Here is an 18,320-nt window from a genome sequence, read left to right on the forward strand (position 1 = left end):
TTGTCCTATCTGGGCCACATGACAATAAACTCTCTTGAATCTTGAATCATCGTTACTTTTTTATTTGCATATCTTTCATCCATTGTTCTTTATTTCTCTTCATCATTATCTATATCTCTTGTTTCCCTCTCCCCTGACTAGTCTGAAGAAGGGTCTCGACACAAAACGTTACCCATTCCTTCTCTCCGGAGATGCTGGCTATCCCGCTGAGTTACTCCAACATTTTGTGTCTACTGCAACCTCTATACTCAGTACCCATGTACCAAAATATTAGGATCGCATATCCATCCCATCCCAAATCTTCTAATTTCCATCTTCATAACATTTTCCTCCTACTTGCCTCACTCAGCTACTGCACAATCCCTCAAGTAGATCTTTGTTACCATTCAACTTAAGCTTTCCAGTTCTACCGGGCACTTCTCACAGAGTATACAGCATGAAACTCGCCCAACTCGTCCATGGAGGCACGGTGGCGCAGCAGTAGAGTTGCTGCCTTACAGCGAATGCAGCGCCGCAAACCTGGGTTCGATCCCGACTACGGGTGCTGTCTGTACGGAGTTTGTACGTTCTCCCCGTGACCTGCGTGGGTTTTTCTCCGAGATCTTCGGTTTCCTCCCACACTCCGAAGATGTACAGGTTTGAAGGTTAATTAGCTTGGTAAATGTAAAAATTGTCCCTAGTTGCGTGTAGGATCGTGTTAATGTGCGGGGATCGCTGGTCGGCGCGGACTTGGTGGGCCGAAGGGCCTGTTTCCCCACTGTATCTCCAAAACTAAAACTTGAAAAAACCAAGATGCCCCATCTACACGCGTTTGCCCCATAACCCTCCAACTTTTCCTATTCATGTACCTATCCAAGTGTCTTAAATGTTTCTCTTCCAGCTCACTGAAGGCATGAATATTGACAAGACTGCTATCTGTCTATGCCTTGCATCTCCATAAGTTTAGTCTGTTGATTCCAGGCCAACTGCAACTAATTACTGGGTAGAACGAATTACCCTTCTTCAGTCTTTCCCAGAAACGTCACCCATTCCTTCTCTCCAGAGATGCTGCCTGTCCCGCTGAGCTACTCCAGCATGTTGTGTCTATCTTCAGTGTAAACCGTGCATCTGCAGTTCCTTCCTACACATGCAAGTAATTACAGGCGAGTCCACCAAGCAACAGTGTGAGGGAGGCACAGATGCGCAGAGGGGAGCCACAGATGCGCAGCTGCTGTCTCACAGCTCCAGAGACACTGGTTCTCGGGTGCAGTCTGTGTGGAGTTTGCACGTTCTCCCTGTGACTGAGTGGGTTTCCTCTGGGTGCACCGGTTTCCTCCCACATCCCTAAAGATGTGTCGCAAAAGTCGATAGGAGCAGGGAGGTTTAGTTGTATTGGCACACCTGTAAGTTTTGTCTCCCCGAGTGTGTTAAGGGAGTAGAGGTTCACCAGACTGATTGGGTGAGACTGTCTTAAGTGACTGGATAGATATACTAGAATTTAGAAGATAGAGGGGGGGATCTTATAGAAACTTACAAAACTAGGGTGATCGCTGGATGCGGCGATTGGACCCGATGTTAGGGGCGGACAAGGGTCACAGCTTAAGGATAAAGGGGAAATCCTTTAAAACCGAGATGAGAAGAACTTTTTTCCACAGAGCTGTATCTCTAAACTGCCACAAACTGAGGCCAATTAAACTAAGAGGGAACCCTTGCTCTAAGGGGCTCGCTTTTTAGGCATTTACGGGATATTATGATTTCTGTAATTGAATGCTGTGCAGGTCGAAAAGTTCTGGTTCATTTTTCTTCCTCTTCTACACGAGTTCCCGACCACAAGTGAGATAATATACAAATATTTTGGTGGAAAATCCCCGTGCACTTCCGAGTGCATTTTAACTCGTGTCTGTAAAAGTTCTGGTTAACTATCCCATCGAACTTTCTGACTGGCTTGCTAGAGTGGCAAGGAGGATTGTAAAGTGACTCTCTCACAGTGAGGTGTGAATAACATCCAAAAACAAGTTCCTTGAATATAGTGTTAGTTTTAGAGCTACAGCATGGAAACAGGCCCATTCGGAACCACCAGGCCTGCGCTGACCAGCGATCACCCTGTACTCTAACACTATCCTACACACTAGGAACTAATGCATGCAAGAATCCAGGACCAGAGGCCATAGCCTCAGAATAAAAGGACTTTCCTTTAGGAAGGTGGTGAGGAGGAATTTCTTCAGTCAGAGGGTGGTGAATCCGTGGAATTCTTTGCCACAGAAGGCCGTGGGGATCTAAGTGAATGGATATATTCAAGGCAGAGATAGATAGATTCTTCATGAGTACTGGTGTCGGGGGTTATGGGGAGAAGGCAGGAGAATGGGGTTGAGATAGATTGAATGATTGAATGGCAGAATAGACTTGATAGGCCGAATGGCCCAATTCTGCTCCTATCAACTGTAAACATGAAACTCACGCTGTTCACGGATCGAACCCTAGTCTCTGGCGCTTTAGGACAACAACTCTACCGCTGCGCTGTGTCAATGTTAGTCAAAATTAAATTAAAATTAAAAATCAATTTATTTTTATATACATTTAAATATCAATTAATTAAAACATTTAAAATGAAATTAAAAAATCATAAAAGTACATCAAAAGTTATTCACTGTTCATCAAAGTAGTTATTAGTCCAATCGAGTCAAATTGAACCATTATTTAAATCCACCATTATTTATTGCCTCACATGTTGTCTTGGTAGCTTAAAATGTTTGGTCTAGCTTTTGTTGTTTAGTTTAGTTTAGAGATACAGCGCGGAACCAGGCCCTTTGGCCCAGCAAGTCCGCACCGACCAACGATCCCCGCACACTAACACTATCCTACACGCACTAGGAACAATTTACATGTACACCAAGCCAATTTACCTACAAACCTTTTGTACTTCTTTGGGGTGTGGGAAGAAACCGAAGATTTCGGGTGAAAAACCACGCGGTCACGGGGCCACAACGTACAAACTGTGTACAGACAGTACCCATAGTCGGGATCGAAACTGGGTATCTGGCGCTGCAAGAGCTGTAATGCACCAACTCTACCGCTGCGCCACCGTGACCGCCCTATTGAAATGTTATAGTGGAAAATGGTAATTGATTGCAGGGGAGTGAAGCTTTCTGTAGCCGCTCTTGTGCGATGTTGATGGGTATTTGCTGTTCTGCAATGCTCCCTGTAACGCTGTCAACACTGGTCCTGTAGGCAGTCAAGTCCAACACCGGACCTGGCGAGCATCTACGGAATGCACTCTGGCACACTGGAGACACCACTGATCAGGTGCGACTACTATGGAAAGATCCCAGAGACGTGGGCTGGAAAGACAAGGTCTCTTACCGCTGGTTCTTGCAACATCGACCCCAAATTGGATACATCAGGTAAAGTAGGAATCTATTCATCTTTATAGATTGGCCAGTTTTTTTTCTATTAGGTACTTCCTACATACAACTGTACCTGGAGTCAAAATAGAACATAAAACATAGAACATCACGGTACATCTCTTGTTAGCTTTGCCCCTCTCATCTTTGAGCGATGTACCTGGTACAAGGTTTGGACTGGCTACCCTATCTATACCTCTCATAATCTTGTATGAGTAATCAGGTCTCTACCCAGCTCCCCACATCAGCATTCCAGGAAATAAAACTCCAAGTCTGTCCAGTCTCTCCTTATAATTAATACGCGCCATGTTATAGGAAAGATATTGTCAAGCTTGAAAGGGTTCAGAGAAGATTTACGAGGATGTTGCCAGGACTAGAGGGCGTGAGCTATAGGGAGAGGTTGAGCAGGCTGGGTCTCTATTCCATGGAGCGCAGGAGGATGAGGGGTGATCTTATAGAGGTGTACAAAATCATGAGAGGAATAGATCGGGTAGATGCACAGAGTCTCTTGCCTAGCGTATGGGAATCGAGGACCAGAGGACATAGGTTCAAGGTGAAGGGGAAAAGATTTAATAGGAATCTGAGGAGTAACTTTTTCACACAAAGGGTGGTGGGTGCATGGAACAAGCTGCCAGAGGAGGTAGTTGAGGCTGGGACTATCCCAACGTTTACGAAACAGTTAGACAGGTACATGGAGAGGACGGGTTTGGAGGGATATGGACCAAGCGCAGGCAAGTGGGACGAGTGTAGCTGGGACATTGTTGGCCGGTGTGGGCGAGTTGGGCTGAAGGGCCTGTTTCACTCTATGACTATGACTATCTAATCCAAGCATCAATCTGAATTGATTTAGAATCATACTCCAGAAGATGCTTCAAAACAAGTTAATACAAATATGAAAAGGTTCAGGTTGGTTGATGAGAGATATTTGATATCTCGTCAAAAAAGGAAAATCAATGGTTCTTTGTCATGTATGCACTGCACAGCAATTTTATTTTTGCTTAGCTCACACAAGATCGCAAGTGTAAGGTTAGGGAAGCAGAGATTAGACAGGGCCCTAAAGAATATAACAAAAGCAGGGAAGAACTAAAGGGCCTGTCCAACTTGGTGTGTTTTCCCGGCGACTGCCGGCGTCAATGACTGACGTATCAGGGTCGCCCAAAGATTTAGAACATTTCAAAATCCAGTGGCAACAAAAAACATTGTTGCGACACTTGAGGAAACACCGTGCGTCAATGCGTAATTACGCTGCGCCACGCCACATCACGGCGCAACGTTTTATCGGCGACCCTGACACGTCAGTCAATGTTGCCGGCAGTTGCCGGAAAAATCGCCAAGTAGGACAGCCCCGTAAAGGACCAAAAAGGTGCCACAAAATGTCCTCCAATTGTTGGATTAAAGGAAATCATAATTCATTATGTGCGTACATTGAAAGATAGTTAGAAACTTAGCTAAAAACAAAATACTGGAAAATTGCTTTTAACAGAAACCCCCTCAGGCGGTTGAAACCAATCCAGAAGATAACAATGTTATTTATTAAATTGCTTACACATTTTTGTGGATCAGACTCTCAGCCTGAACCAGGAACTGGGCAGAAGGTATGTGGGGATTCAGTACTATTGCGTATCCTGGTGAATATAACCCAGCCCCCCCCACATCAACTGGCTTCCTAACACTCAGCAGCAAACAGTATCTCTGCCTCCAGCTAGTGTGGCACAGTGGCTCGATACACATCATGGGTTCAGCCATATCTGAGACCATCTGCTTCCTATTCAACTGTAATTGGACACTTTGGTTCACTGTGTGAGATCAGGCATGTCGTAGCTGTGGGGAAATTAAATTCAAGGGCACCACAGCAGCGCAGCTGGTAGAGCTGCTGCCTCACAGCGTCAGAGAACTGGGTTCGATCCTGTGTAACCTGTGCGGATGTTGCACCTTCTGCCTGTGACCGACCCCGTGGGTTTTAGAGGGACTTTAGATAGATACACTCCACAGAAACAGGCCCTTGGACCCACCGAGTCCACGCTGACCAGCGATCCCCGTACACTAACACTACCCACGTTACCAGGGACAGTTTACAATGTTTTACAGAAGCCAATTAACCTACAAACCTGAGGTACACAAAATTGCTGGAGAAACTCAGTGGGTGCAGCAGCATCTATGGAACGAAGGAAATAGGCGACGTTTCGGGCCCAAAACCCTTCTTCAGGCTCCATCGATGCTGCTGCACCCGCTGAGTTTCTCCAGCTTTTTTTGTGTACCTTCGATTTTCCAGCATCTGCAGTTCCTTCTTAAACCTACAAACCTGCATGTCTTTAGAATGTAGGAAGAAACCAGAGCACCCGAAGAAAACCCACGTGGTCACGGGGAGAGCGGACAAACTGCCCGAGCGGACAAGCACCCGTGGTCAGGATCGAACCCGTGTCTCTGGCGCTACAAGGCAGCAACTCTACCGCTGCGCCACCGTGCCGCTCCGGGTGCTCCAGGGATTCTCCGGGTGCTCTGGATTCTTCCCACATCCCCATGACGTGCGGTTTTGCGGGATAATTGGCCCTCTGCAAATTGCCCCTAATGTTGAAGGAGCGAGCGAGAAACTGGGAACACACAGAACTAGTGTGAAGAGGTGACCCCGATGGTCGGCATGGGCTTGATGGGCTGAAGGGCGTCCTCACTAACCACGTGGTCCGTCCTCTCCTGTGAGTCGGCGCCATCATTGACCGCGATGTTGGACGCTGGGCAAAGGGCTGGTAAGAAGAACCGGGGGCGTTGACCCCCTGGGTCACGTGGGCTGGAGTTGGGCCGGACGAGGAGAGGGACGACGGTTCACGGGACGATCCGGACGGAGGTGACGGCTGCAACGTGCCTTTGCGGCAGCTACAGCGGGGACTGGGGAACGGTGCCCCAAAACTGGCCATTCTTGTATATAACCTCAGTGGGCTGTTTGTGTGCATTCTCTACTAAACCGGGGATTGTACTGATGCATGACAATGATCTTCTTACTGATCTGTATGCAATAAAAAATAATTTCACACATACCTTGGTACTAGAGTTGCCAACTGTCCCGTATTAGCCGGGACATCCCGTATATTGGGCTAAATTGGTTTGGCCCATACTGGACAACCCATGTCCCATGTTTGACTGCTACTACTCGGGTCGAAGGGACTGTCGGGGCGGAGCGCCGCGTCTGGCCCCGCCCGACGTGGTGCAGCCCATGTGGTGCAGCCCATGGAGTGCAGCAGCAGCGCCTCGCCCGTGGCCCCGTTGGTCGGCAGCCCAGCCAGCTGTCCGACCTTCGGACCTTCACTCACCGCCGACACCACCACCCCTTCCTTCTCATGGCCGATCATCGGTTCACGAGTTGGATGGGGCGCCGGACTATGCGGTCAGGGCCAAAACTCCTCAGCTGGCCTGCCGGCTGGGCTTTGTGTGCAGTCCAGCACCCGGGCCAACTCACCATTCGCCCTGCGACGGCCGAGTCGGTCGGGAATTTGTCCCGTATTTTGACCTCTTGTCCCTTATTTAAAGACGGTAGGCGGCGCGACTCTCGTCAGCAGCAGCCTCTGCAGCCCGTCCGCGTTTTTATTATTTTATGTCTATGTTTCTATGTAGTTTTTGTTATTTTTTGTTGGGGTGTGTGTGTGGGGGGGTGACTTTTAAATCTCTCCCTGCACGGGAGACCCGATCTTTTCTGTCGGGTCTCCGTTGTCATTGGGGCTGCAACGTGGAGCGGCCTCCAACATGAGAAGACCGGGGACTCTGGTGCCGACGACTCACCTCACCTTCGCGGAGCTGGCTGAGTCCAGAGCGGGTGGAGCGCTGGTGGAGCGCTGCTGCTGCTGCGGCCCGACCTCCGGAGATTCGGAGGCTGCAACTGCGGGTCTGGCGGACGGCGGCACTGGGAGCCCGCGGGTCCCTGGAGGGAGACCGCTTTTCAGGGCTCCCGCAACGGCGACTTCTCCCGCCCGAGTTGTGGGGTTGAAGAGCTCCTGGAGCGGGGCCTGACATCACCGCCCCGCGCGGCTTGGAATGGCCGCGGGACTCTGCGAGCGCACGCCGGGGGCTCTAACACCAAGACCCGGTGTGCGACCTCGCACCACCCGGCGTGGCTTTAATGGTCGCGGGACAATCGCCATCGCCAGCCGGGGGCTTTGACTTTGACTCTGACATCGGGGGGGGGGGGCTTTTTTTTTTGGCCTTCCATCACAGCGATGTGATGGATGTTTATGTAAATTATGTTGTGTCTTGGTCTATTTGTTTGTAATGTAGGGCTGCAGAAACGGCATTTCGTTTGCACCTCAAGGGGTCCAAATGACAATTAAATTGAATCTTGAATATTGAATCTTATTTGGGAGCGAGTAAGTCGGCGACTGTACTTGGCACACGTGATAATAATGAACCAACCATTGAACCACAAAGTTTCCAAATTTACAGCAGCAATGGAGACTAAATGTAAAGGCAAGCTTTTTACATGGGTTTTGGTGTTTCTGTTTTTTCATCAGGGCACAGTTCTACGAAGGTTCGGATCTGGTGGCTGACTCTGGAGTTACGATAGACAGCACCATGAGAGGAGGTCGGCTGGGCGTCTTCTGTTTCTCTCAAGAAAACATCATCTGGTCCAACCTCAAGTATCGTTGCAACGGTAAGAAACAATGTCCTTCACGGACACCTGCTGCTGGTGTAGGGGATGGGCGCTCAAGGCAAGACGACATCTGGAAATGCACAGACATCATCAAAGAGAACAAAGTTTGCTTCAGACATTGCACAGAAAACATTTTATGTTTTACATTCAGCTTTTGGGCACCGTGTTAGAGGAAAGATGTGGTCAAAAGCTGGAAAGGGTGCAGCGAGGATTTACAAGGATGTTGCCAGGAATCGAGGGCCTGATGAGCTACAGGGAGGGGTTGAGCAGGCTGGAACTCTATTCCTTGGAGCACAGGAGGATGAGGGATGATCTTACAGAGGTCATGGAGTCAAACAGTCATAGAGTGATACAGTGTGAAACAGGCCCACCTTGCCCACACCGGCCACCATGTCCAAGTCCCACCTGCCTGCGTTTGGCCCATAGTGAGTTTAGAAAGTGTATAAGAGCATGAGGAATAGATCGGATAGAAGCACAGATTCTCTTGCCCAGAGTAGGGGAATCGAGAACAAGAGGACATAGGGGGGGGAAATATTTAATCGAAACCTGAGGGGTAACTTTTTCACGCAAAGGGTAGTGGGTGTATTGAACGAGCTGCCGGAGGAGGTAGTTGAGGTAGGGACTATTGCAACGTTTAAAAAACATTGAGACTGGTACTTGGTTAGGACAGGTTTAGAGGGATATGGACCAAACGCAGGCAGGTGGGAATAGTGTGGATGGAACATGTTGACCGGTGTGGGCAAGTTGGGCCAAAGGGCCTGTTTCCACACTGTATCACTCTATGACTATGACATTCGCACAGGTTGCTCCTCAGGTTGAGTAGAGAGAGAGGTAGAGAGAGCCGCTGCCTCGAGTGCCAGAAACCCGGGTTCGATCCTGACTTTGGGTGCTGTCTGTGTGGAGATTGCACGTTCCCCATGTGACAAGGCAGTCTGAAGCGGGCTCCAGACCCGAAACGTCACCTATTCCTTTTCTCCAGATATGAAGACTGATCCACTGAGTTACTCCAGCATTCTATGCCCATCTCCCTGTGACCGCATGTGTTTTCTCCAGGTGCTCCGCTCTCCTCCCCCCCCCACATCCCAAAGACATGCGGGTTTGTAGGTTAATGGACCTCTGTAAAAATAGCCCTGGTGCGTGGGGAGTGGATGAGAAAGTTGGATGATCGAGCTAGCGTGAATGGGTGATCGATGGGCGGTGTGCACTTGGTGGGCCGAAGGGCCAGAGTCCAAGCTGTGTCTCGAAACTCAAAACTTTACAGGGCTGAACAAATGCACGAACAGTCAAAGCTGTCGAGGAGAGCTTGTTGTTCTAGTCTCCACATCTCTCTTGAATGGTCATTTCCTGTCATTCTTTACCCTGAGAGCTGTGCGGGCTAAATTATTGGCAGTATTTTAAGACGATGTAAATACAGGTTTGAGAGATTGTGGAATATGAGGAACTGATGGCACGGTGGCGCAGCGGTAGAGTTGCGGCCTTACAGCGCCAGCGACCCCGGTTCTATCCTAACTACGGGTGCTGTCTGTACAAAGTTTGTACGTTCTCCCCATGATCGCCTGAGTTTTCTCCGGGTGCCCGGGTTTCCAGGTTAGTAGGTTAGTTAGCTTCTGTAGATTGTAAATTGTCTCTAAGGGGTGCGATTGTGCTAGTGTATGGGGTGAATGCTGGACAGTGCGGGCTCGGTGGGTTAGAGGGCCTGTTTCCACTGTATCTCTAAAGTCTAACGTTTAGTTTATTGTCACGTGTACCGAGGTACAGTGAAAAGCTTTTGTTGCGTGCTAACCAGTCCACAGAAAGACAGTACATGATTACAATCGAGCCGTCCACAGAAACAGGCCCTTCAGCCCACCGAGTCTGCACCGACCAGCGATTAACACTATCCTACACACACTAGGGACAATTTAAAATTTTACCAAAGCCAATTTAACCTACAAAACTTGAAAGGTCTTTGGAGTGTGGGAGGAAACAGAAGATCTCTGAGAAAACCCACACAGGCCACGGGGCGAACGTACAAACTCCGTACAGACAGCACCCGTAGTCGGGATCGAACCCGGATCTCTGGCGCTGTGAGGCAGCAACTCTACCACTGCGCCACCATATTATACTCAACTACTGAGCCAAACACAAAGAGCTTGAAGAACTCAGTGGGTCGGGCAGCGTCTCTGTATTATTGTGCATCGTGGTCACGTCTGCCTTCGTGGCTGCGTGCGGGCTATCTTCCAAGGATGTGCGGAGTAAACTAGATATTGTGGTAGAGGAGTAGCAATTATATGAATTTAATCAAAACAAGTTTGCAATTTGGGAAGCTGTACTTGGGAAACCATGTGACTAGTCATTTGTTGGGTACGACCAGATCATTTTTAATCCTTCAAATCTGAAATTAATCTTCCTCTTAATTTAGGCATAAAGGCATTTCCTTATAACCTCTCAATTCCAGTTCCGTCACAAGTGATTAATCCTGTCAGAGGGTGGTGAATCCGTGGAATTCTTCGCCACAGACGGCTCTGGAGTCCAAATCAATGGATATTTTTAAGGCGGAGATTGACAGATTCTTGATTAATACGGGTGTCAGGGGCTATGGGGAGAAGAATGGAGAATATGGTAATGAGGCAGAGACAGATCAGCCATGATTGAATGGCGGAGTAGAATTGATGGGCCGAATGGCCTGATTCTATAACGTGTATTTATGAACGATACGACAACAATAGTTTTTTTTTGCCCATCGAGTCCACGCCGACCATCGATCTCCCGTTCACACTGGTTCTATATTATCCCACGTTCTCATCCACTCACTGCACTCTGGGGGCAATTTACGAAGGCTAAAGGGTGGCACGGTGGCGCAGCGGTAGAGTTGCTGCCTTACAGTGCTTGCAGCACCGGAGACACAGGCTCGATCCTGACTACTGGTGCTTGTCTGTTTGGAGTTTGTACGTTCTCCCCGTGACCTGTGTGGGTTTTCTCCAAGATCTTCGGTTTCCTCCCACACTCCAAAGACGTACAGGTTTGTAGGTAAATTGGCTCGGTGTAAGTGTAAATTGTCCCTAGTGTGTGTAGGATAGTGTTAATGTGCGGGGATCACTGGTCAATAGACAAAAGACAATAGGTGTAGGAGTAGGCCGTTCGGCTCTTTGAGCCAGCACTGCCATTCATTGTGATCATGGCTGATCATCCACAATCAGTATCCCGTTCCTGCCTTCTTCCCATATCCCCTGACTCCGCTAACTTTAAGTGCTCTATCTTATGCCCCCGTCCCACTTAGGAAACCTGAATGGAAACTTTGCGCCCCACCCAAGGTTTCCGTGCGGTTCCCGGAGGTTTTTGTCAGTCTCCCTACCCGCTTCCACTACCTGCAACCTCCAGCAACCTCCTGCAACCTCCGAGAACCGCACGGAAACCTTGGGTGGGGCACAAAGTCTCCAGAGGTTTCCGTTCAGGTTTCCTAAGTGGGACAGGGGCACAACTCTCTCTTGAAAGCATTCAGAGAATCGGCTTTCTACCTTCTGAGAATCGGCTCTGCCTTCTGAGACAGAGGATTCCACAGACTCACAACTCTCAGGGTGAAAAAGTGTTTCCTCATCTCTGTTCTAAACGGCTTACCCCTTATTCTTAAACTGGCCCCTGATTCTGGACTCCCCCAACATCGGGAACATGTTTCCTGCCCCTAGCTTGTCCAATCCCTTAATAATCTTAAATGTATCAATAAGATCCCCTCTCATCCTTCTAAACTCCAGTGTATACAAGCCCAGCCGCTCCATTCTTTCAACGTATGACAGTCCCACCATCCCAGGACCCTGGGCTGAAGGGCCTGTTTCCATGCAGTATCTCTAAATTAAACCTATAACCCCTCTCCTTCCTCCCTTTGGGTGCAGTAAAGACTTGCCCCTTCATATGTTTTTACACTCAATTTCCAACATTTATGATAACATTTTACAAAGGTGCATTTTACTTGGGACAAAGTTTAATTGTTTGAGAGATTAACTTCAGCTGAAATGATTAAAATAGACTTTTAACAGTATTCACATTGAAACACTTGAATTACATTTTTTTTTAATCGTACAAAAAACCCACGTGGTATATTCATTCGACAGAAAATTGCGTGTTGGAAAAGTACAAGGTGATAATTGTTTCCTTCCTCTATAACACATCACTGGGTGAACATCTGTCTGTCCTTCCCCGCTCACACATTAAGTTTCACAATGTTGGCTTAGAAACAGCAGCAAAATCCATTCTTCAAAGTGAAAATCATGTGCAGTTAATCATAGCGTCAGATCAGACATACTTCACACATATTTCACTCTAGCATGTGGCAGTGAGGAGAGAATGCTTCAGTGATACCTTATGGTCACATGTATCTAGGTACAGTGAAATGCTTTGTTGTGTATACAACCCAGTAAAATTATACAGCAGACCTCACCTCGGCAGTACATCAGAGTTGCCTCATTTCTGGCAAAGATCCTATAGCGGAGCAAGATAGACCACTCCTTCTAAATGCAACGGGCTGACGTGTAGTACGCAACGGAGTGGAACGTGGGCCTTTTTTTCATCCATTTCAGTAACCCGACCCCACCCGACTCGCAGTGTAATCAACGTTGCGGGGGAACAGTTTGTGTTAATAAATTGTAATTCTGAAAATGAGGAGAAGATTTTCACCAAATAACTTTTATCTTTACGAGGATGTTTCCGTAACCGGCTTGTGGTCTCCGCACTAGTTATCTTTGCTCCGCTGTGATGGGATCTTTGGTGCGGAGACGGAAGCCGGTTACGGAAATGGGGCCGAAAATTACTCATGAATCCTCCCATGACCGTACTACGTCTTTTTTTCGTCGAGTGATCTATCTTGCTCGCTATGGGATCTTTGGTTTCTGGTGCCGTTGATGTCACAAAAAAGTGCACCTAAAGGTCCTGTCGACTGCCTGCCGCAGCAGCTTCCCCCCCTTCCCCCCCACTGCCCTTCCCTTCTCCTCACCCCCCCCCCCCCCCACCTGCCGTGACCCCCCCCCCCCCCCCCAACGTTCTCAACGATCCACCTCGTTCTCGGTACAGCACAGGAAGAGAACCTTCGGCCCACAATGCCCGTGCCGAACACCATCTTGGTCTTGGCCCACAATGCCAACTTGTTCTATTTGATTGAGCACGCCAGGTTGATTGCATTCGTCGAAACAGGGCGGACCACGTGAATGTTGCAATCTCCCCCACCCCCCCTCTGGAGGTGTACAGAATCATGAGAGGAATAGATCAGGTAGATGCGCAGAACTTCTTGCCCAGAGTACGTGAATAGAACGGAGACGAGGAAACACTTTTTCTCACAGAGAGTGTTGAGTCTGTGGAATTCTCTGCCTCAGAAATCGGTGGAGGCGGTTTCTCTGGATGCTTTCAAGAGAGAGCTAGATAGGGCCCTTAAAGATAGCGGAGTCAGGGGATATGGGGAGAAGGCAGGAACGGGGTACTGATTGGGAATGATCGGCCATGATCACATTAAATGTCAGTGCTGGCTCGAAGGGCCAAATGACCTACTCCTGCACCTATTGTCTATTGTCTATTGTCTATTGTCTATTGCCATTAACGTGCCTGCTTCTATTTCCAGATACCATTCCGGAGGACTTCCAAGCGTTCGGAGCACAGCGGTTGTAGCCAATCCCTTGCGAGAGGAAAGACAGTGGAGGAGAAATCCGTGTGGAGATGGTCCTGAATATCCTGAAGTGGGAAAAACAGCTGTGAAAAATGAAATGTGTTATTGAAAGGTGATTGCCACAGAGGTGGTCTGTCGTTGAGTCAGTCAGGTTGGATATGTATTAAAAACCACAATAAACAATTTGAAGAAGCCACGTTTAATCACATTCTTTCATGTTTGGTTATTGTCTAATGACAAAATACTAAAAAATTAATATTAGCTTTAAATATTTCAAATAATTAAATCAGCTATTAATGGCAAGTTTATTTATTGTCATGGCAATGCAAAGTAGTTTTTTCTCTCATAATATAGAAACATAGATATAGAATCATAGAACGTAGATGCAGGAGTAGGCCATTCGGCCCTTCGAGCCAGCACCACCATTCAATATGATCATGGCTGATCATCCAAAATCAGTACCCCGTTCCCGCTTTATCCCCATATCCCTTGATTCCTGTAGCCCTAAGAGTTAAATCTAACTATCTTTTGAAAACATCCAGTGATTTGGCCTCCACTGCCTGGTGTGGCAGAGAATTCCACAGATTCACGACTCATAACCGAATACCAGCCACACCAACGAGGCTGCATTTATTCTCAATCGGATTGCTTAGGGCCAAGTAAGTGGATATTTTTAAGGCAGGGATAGACAAATTGTTGAGTAGAACGAGTGTCAAGGGTAATGGGGAAAAGATAGGAAAATGGGATTTGGAAGCAGAGATCATCAATGAATGGCAGAGTAGACTCGATGGGCCCAATGGCTCATTCTACTCCCATAGCATGTGAACTTTTGTAAAAGGCTTTTCTATGTACTGAACTGCTGGTAAAACGATGGTAAAATGTCAACTTTAATTTGAAGAATATTATACGGGGGGTGTCCAAGTCAATCCTATGTCATATGTTCGTAAGACATAGAGTCATAGAGTGATACAGCATGGAAACAGGCCCCTCGCCCCAACTTGCCCACACCAACCAATGTCTCAACCACACTAGTCCCACCTGCCTGTGTTTGGTCCATATCCCTCTAAACCTGTCCTATCCATGTACCTGTCTTTTTCACACAGAGATGTGAGCCTGTGGAATTCTCTGCCTCAGAGTGCGGTGGAGGCCGGTTCTCTGGATACTTTCAAGAGAGAGCTAGATAGGGCTCTTAAAGAGTCAGGGGATATTGGGAGCAGGCAGGAACGGTGTACTGATTGGGGATAATCAGCCATGATCACAGTGAATGGCGGTGCTGGCTCGAAGGGCCGAATGGCCTACTCCTGCACCTATTATCTATTATCTATAAATGTTTCTTAAAAGTTGCGATAGTCCCAGCCACAACTGCCTCTTCCGGCAGACCGTTCCACCGTGCTTTGCATGAAAAGGTTACCTCTCAGTTTCCTATAAATTCTTTAAGCCTTTTCCCTCTGGTTCTCGATTCCCCCATTCTGGGCAAGAGACTCTGTGCATCTACCCAATCTATGATTTTATACACCTCTAAGCGATCACCCCTCATCCTCCTGCGCACCAGGGAATAGTGTCCCAGCCTACTCAACTTCTCCCTACAGCTAAGGGGAGAAGGCAGGAGAAAGGGGTTAGTAGGGAGAGATAGATCAGCCAAGGATGAATGGCGGAGTAAACTTGATGGGCTGAATGGCCTTATTCTACTCCTATTCCTTATGACCTTAAGGCGGACAGTTGGGACTATGTAGATGGGGCATCTTGGTCAGCATAGGCAAGTAGGCTGAAGGACCTGTTTCCGTGTTGTATGACTGTCTATGCAGGCAAATGGGACTGGCTTTGATGGGGCATCTCGGTTGGCATGGACAAGATGGGCAGAAAGGCCTCTTTCTGCGCTGTATGACTACTCAAAAACAGCTGTAGTTGGCTCATTGTTCACTCATTATATACACACACACACACACACATAATCTATACATATATATTTGTGAGTATGTGTATATACACACTGGACTTCTTGTTTCTAGCTTGTTTATTTTATATTGTTTACAGTGCACTATGTTGACATATTCTGTTGTGCTGCTGCAAGTAAAGGGGCTGTCCCACTGTACGAGTTCATTCAAGAGCTCTCCCGAGTTTTAAAAAAAAAATCAAACTCGTGGAAAGCACGTAAAATGCACGTAGCGGGTACGTCGGAGCTCGGGATGCCTCTTAGCAGCTCGTAACGCTAACAGCAGGTACTCGGTAAGCTCATGAAGACTCATGAAGATTTTTCAACATGTCCACGAGAGCCCCGAGTACCTACGAGCTATTACTGTAATTCTCCGAGTTCGAATCAGGGGAAACGCGGGAAAACTCTTGAATTACCTCGTACAGTGGGACAGGCCCATAAGAATTTCATTGTTCTAGCTGGGTCATCTCTATATAACTAGGTGTGTGCGTGCGTGCGTGCATGCACGTGCGTGTGAAAACCGCGTCCTCACATACAGCTTCTAGTCTTCTCACAGTGATGATGTCACAATGCCTCTCACAGTGCACCAATCACAATGGGCTCTCAAGCTGGCTGCCGACCGCCACAATGACACAAGATGGGACGTTGCCAATGGTAACGAGGTTGCTGCGCCTCTACCAGTATCTGAAGGGGCTGCTTGCTGCTTCCACGATCCTGGGGTTAGGGAGGGCCAATTGGGGGGAACTCCGGCCCAACGTAGTGCAGCCCATGGAGTGCATCAGCAGCGCCCCTTCGGTCAGCAGCCCGGCCAGCTGTCCGATCTTCGGACCTTCGCTTACCGCCGATACGCCCCCCCCCCCCCCTCTCATGGCCGATCATGGGTCCATGAGTTGGATGGGACGCTGGGCTTTGCGTGCAGCAGAACACGCAGGGCCCCCGGGCCAAAACTCCTCAGCTGGCCCGCCGGCTGGGCTTTGTGTGCAGTCCCACGCCCGGGTCAACTCATCATTCATCCAGCCACGGGCGAGTCGGTCAACGAATTGCCGTCGGGAATTAGTCCCTTATTTTGACCTTTCGTCCCTCATTTGGGAGTGAGAAAGTTGGCAACCCTACTGAGAACACATGTATTTTTCCTGGCACTATTCCGAACACAGTGTTCTCTGACGTTCCAGACGTTCGCTTCAAACTAACTCGCTGATTATTGTCCTAGTGATAATACTCAGGCTATTTCCGTACAATTCACTTTGGGATTGTTGCAGAAACAACTAGCGAGCTCTCTACCCCTTGGCCTGCGCTGGAAATCATTTGAAGTGGCAGGTACACTGTGCAGGTCTGCACTCGAGCCCGACTGTGGCTCTGTGCAATCTAGGGACCTGACTGCATAATAAGCTGCCCATTTAGTACTATACTGTAAAACGATTTAGTACATCACACAAACCATTGACTCCATCTACACCTCACCCTACCTCGGCAAGGCCAGCACCATAATCAAGGGCCAGTCGCACCTTGGCCACTCCCTCTTCTCCCCTCTCCCATCAGGCAAGAGGTACAGAAGTGTGAAAACGCACACCTCCAGATTCAGGGAGTTTCTTCCCAGCTGCTATCAGGCAACTGAACCATCCTACCACAACCAGAGAGCTGTGCTGAACAACTATCTACCTCATTGGTGACCCTCGGATTATCTTTGATCAGACTTTACCTTGCACTAAACGTTATTCACATTATTCCCTTTATTGTGCATCTGTACACAGTGGACGGCTCGATTGTAACCATGTGTAGTTTTAGTTTGGATTATTGTCACGTGTACTGAGGTAGTGAAAAGCTTTTGTTACGTGCTAACCAGTCAGCGGAAAGACGATACATGATTACAATTGAGCCACTTACAGATACTGTAAACTCTATACTGTACTCTATACTCATAACTGTGTAGCCGGACATGGTGCAAACTCCATTTTCAAGTTCCCTGGCGACACCACCGTTGTGGGACGAATTACAGATGGGGATGAGTCACAGTATCGAAGTGAGATTGACCATATGGTGCCAGCACACCGACCTGGCTCTCAATGTCAGCAAAACCAAAGAACTGATTGTGGACTTTGGAAGAGAAGGTTGAGGACCCACAATCCCGTTTACATCAGCGGGACGATGGTGGAGAGAGTCAAAATCTTCAAATTCCCGGGCGTGCATATTTCCGACGGTCTTTCCTGGACCCAGCACACTGATGCAATTATAAAGAAAGCACATCAGCGCCTCTACTTTCTGGGAAGACTACGGAGAGTCGGTATGTCAAAGAGGACTCTCTTGAGCTGCTACGGGTGCACAGCAGAGAGCATGCTGACTGGTTGCATCGTGGCTTGGTTCGGCAAAATGAGCGTCCAGGAGCAGAAAAGATTGCAAAAAGATGTAAACACTGCCCAGTCCATCACCCCACACTCATTTCACCACTGCCACCATTTCACCACTGAAGAAGGTACAGGAGCCTGAAAACTGTAACGTCCGGGATCAGGAACAGCTTCTTCCCTACAGCCATCAGGCTGTTAAACACATTAAACACAATAACATCATAAGCTCTGAACTCCAATAGACTATTATTATTATTATGGTTTGTTCTTTTTTCCCCCTATATATTATAATATAATATTATTTATTTATTTATTATGGGGGTTTTCCTATATATTATTTTTTTATTATTACATATTCTGTTGTGCTGCAGCAAGTATAAAGGGCATGTCCCACGAGCAT

General features: G+C 48.0%; 1 protein-coding gene across 1 annotated transcript in view; it reads left to right on the top strand.

Moving 5' to 3' along the window:
* The window catches only part of LOC129694963 (thrombospondin-4-like), a 113,041-nt gene extending 99,204 nt beyond the window's left edge, over positions 1-13,837 (top strand). Inside the window, exons 20-22 of the mRNA XM_055631704.1 lie at positions 3,208-3,380; positions 7,877-8,016; positions 13,601-13,837. Coding sequence (XP_055487679.1) covers positions 3,208-3,380; positions 7,877-8,016; positions 13,601-13,647 — 360 coding nt within the window. The 3' untranslated portion in view covers positions 13,648-13,837. The remainder of the gene's footprint in view (positions 1-3,207; positions 3,381-7,876; positions 8,017-13,600) is intronic.
* The last annotated feature ends 4,483 nt before the right edge of the window (positions 13,838-18,320 follow it).

Source organism: Leucoraja erinacea, chromosome 3 (genome assembly GCF_028641065.1).
Source record: "Leucoraja erinacea ecotype New England chromosome 3, Leri_hhj_1, whole genome shotgun sequence".
In the NCBI taxonomy this organism is placed as follows: domain Eukaryota; kingdom Metazoa; phylum Chordata; class Chondrichthyes; order Rajiformes; family Rajidae; genus Leucoraja; species Leucoraja erinaceus.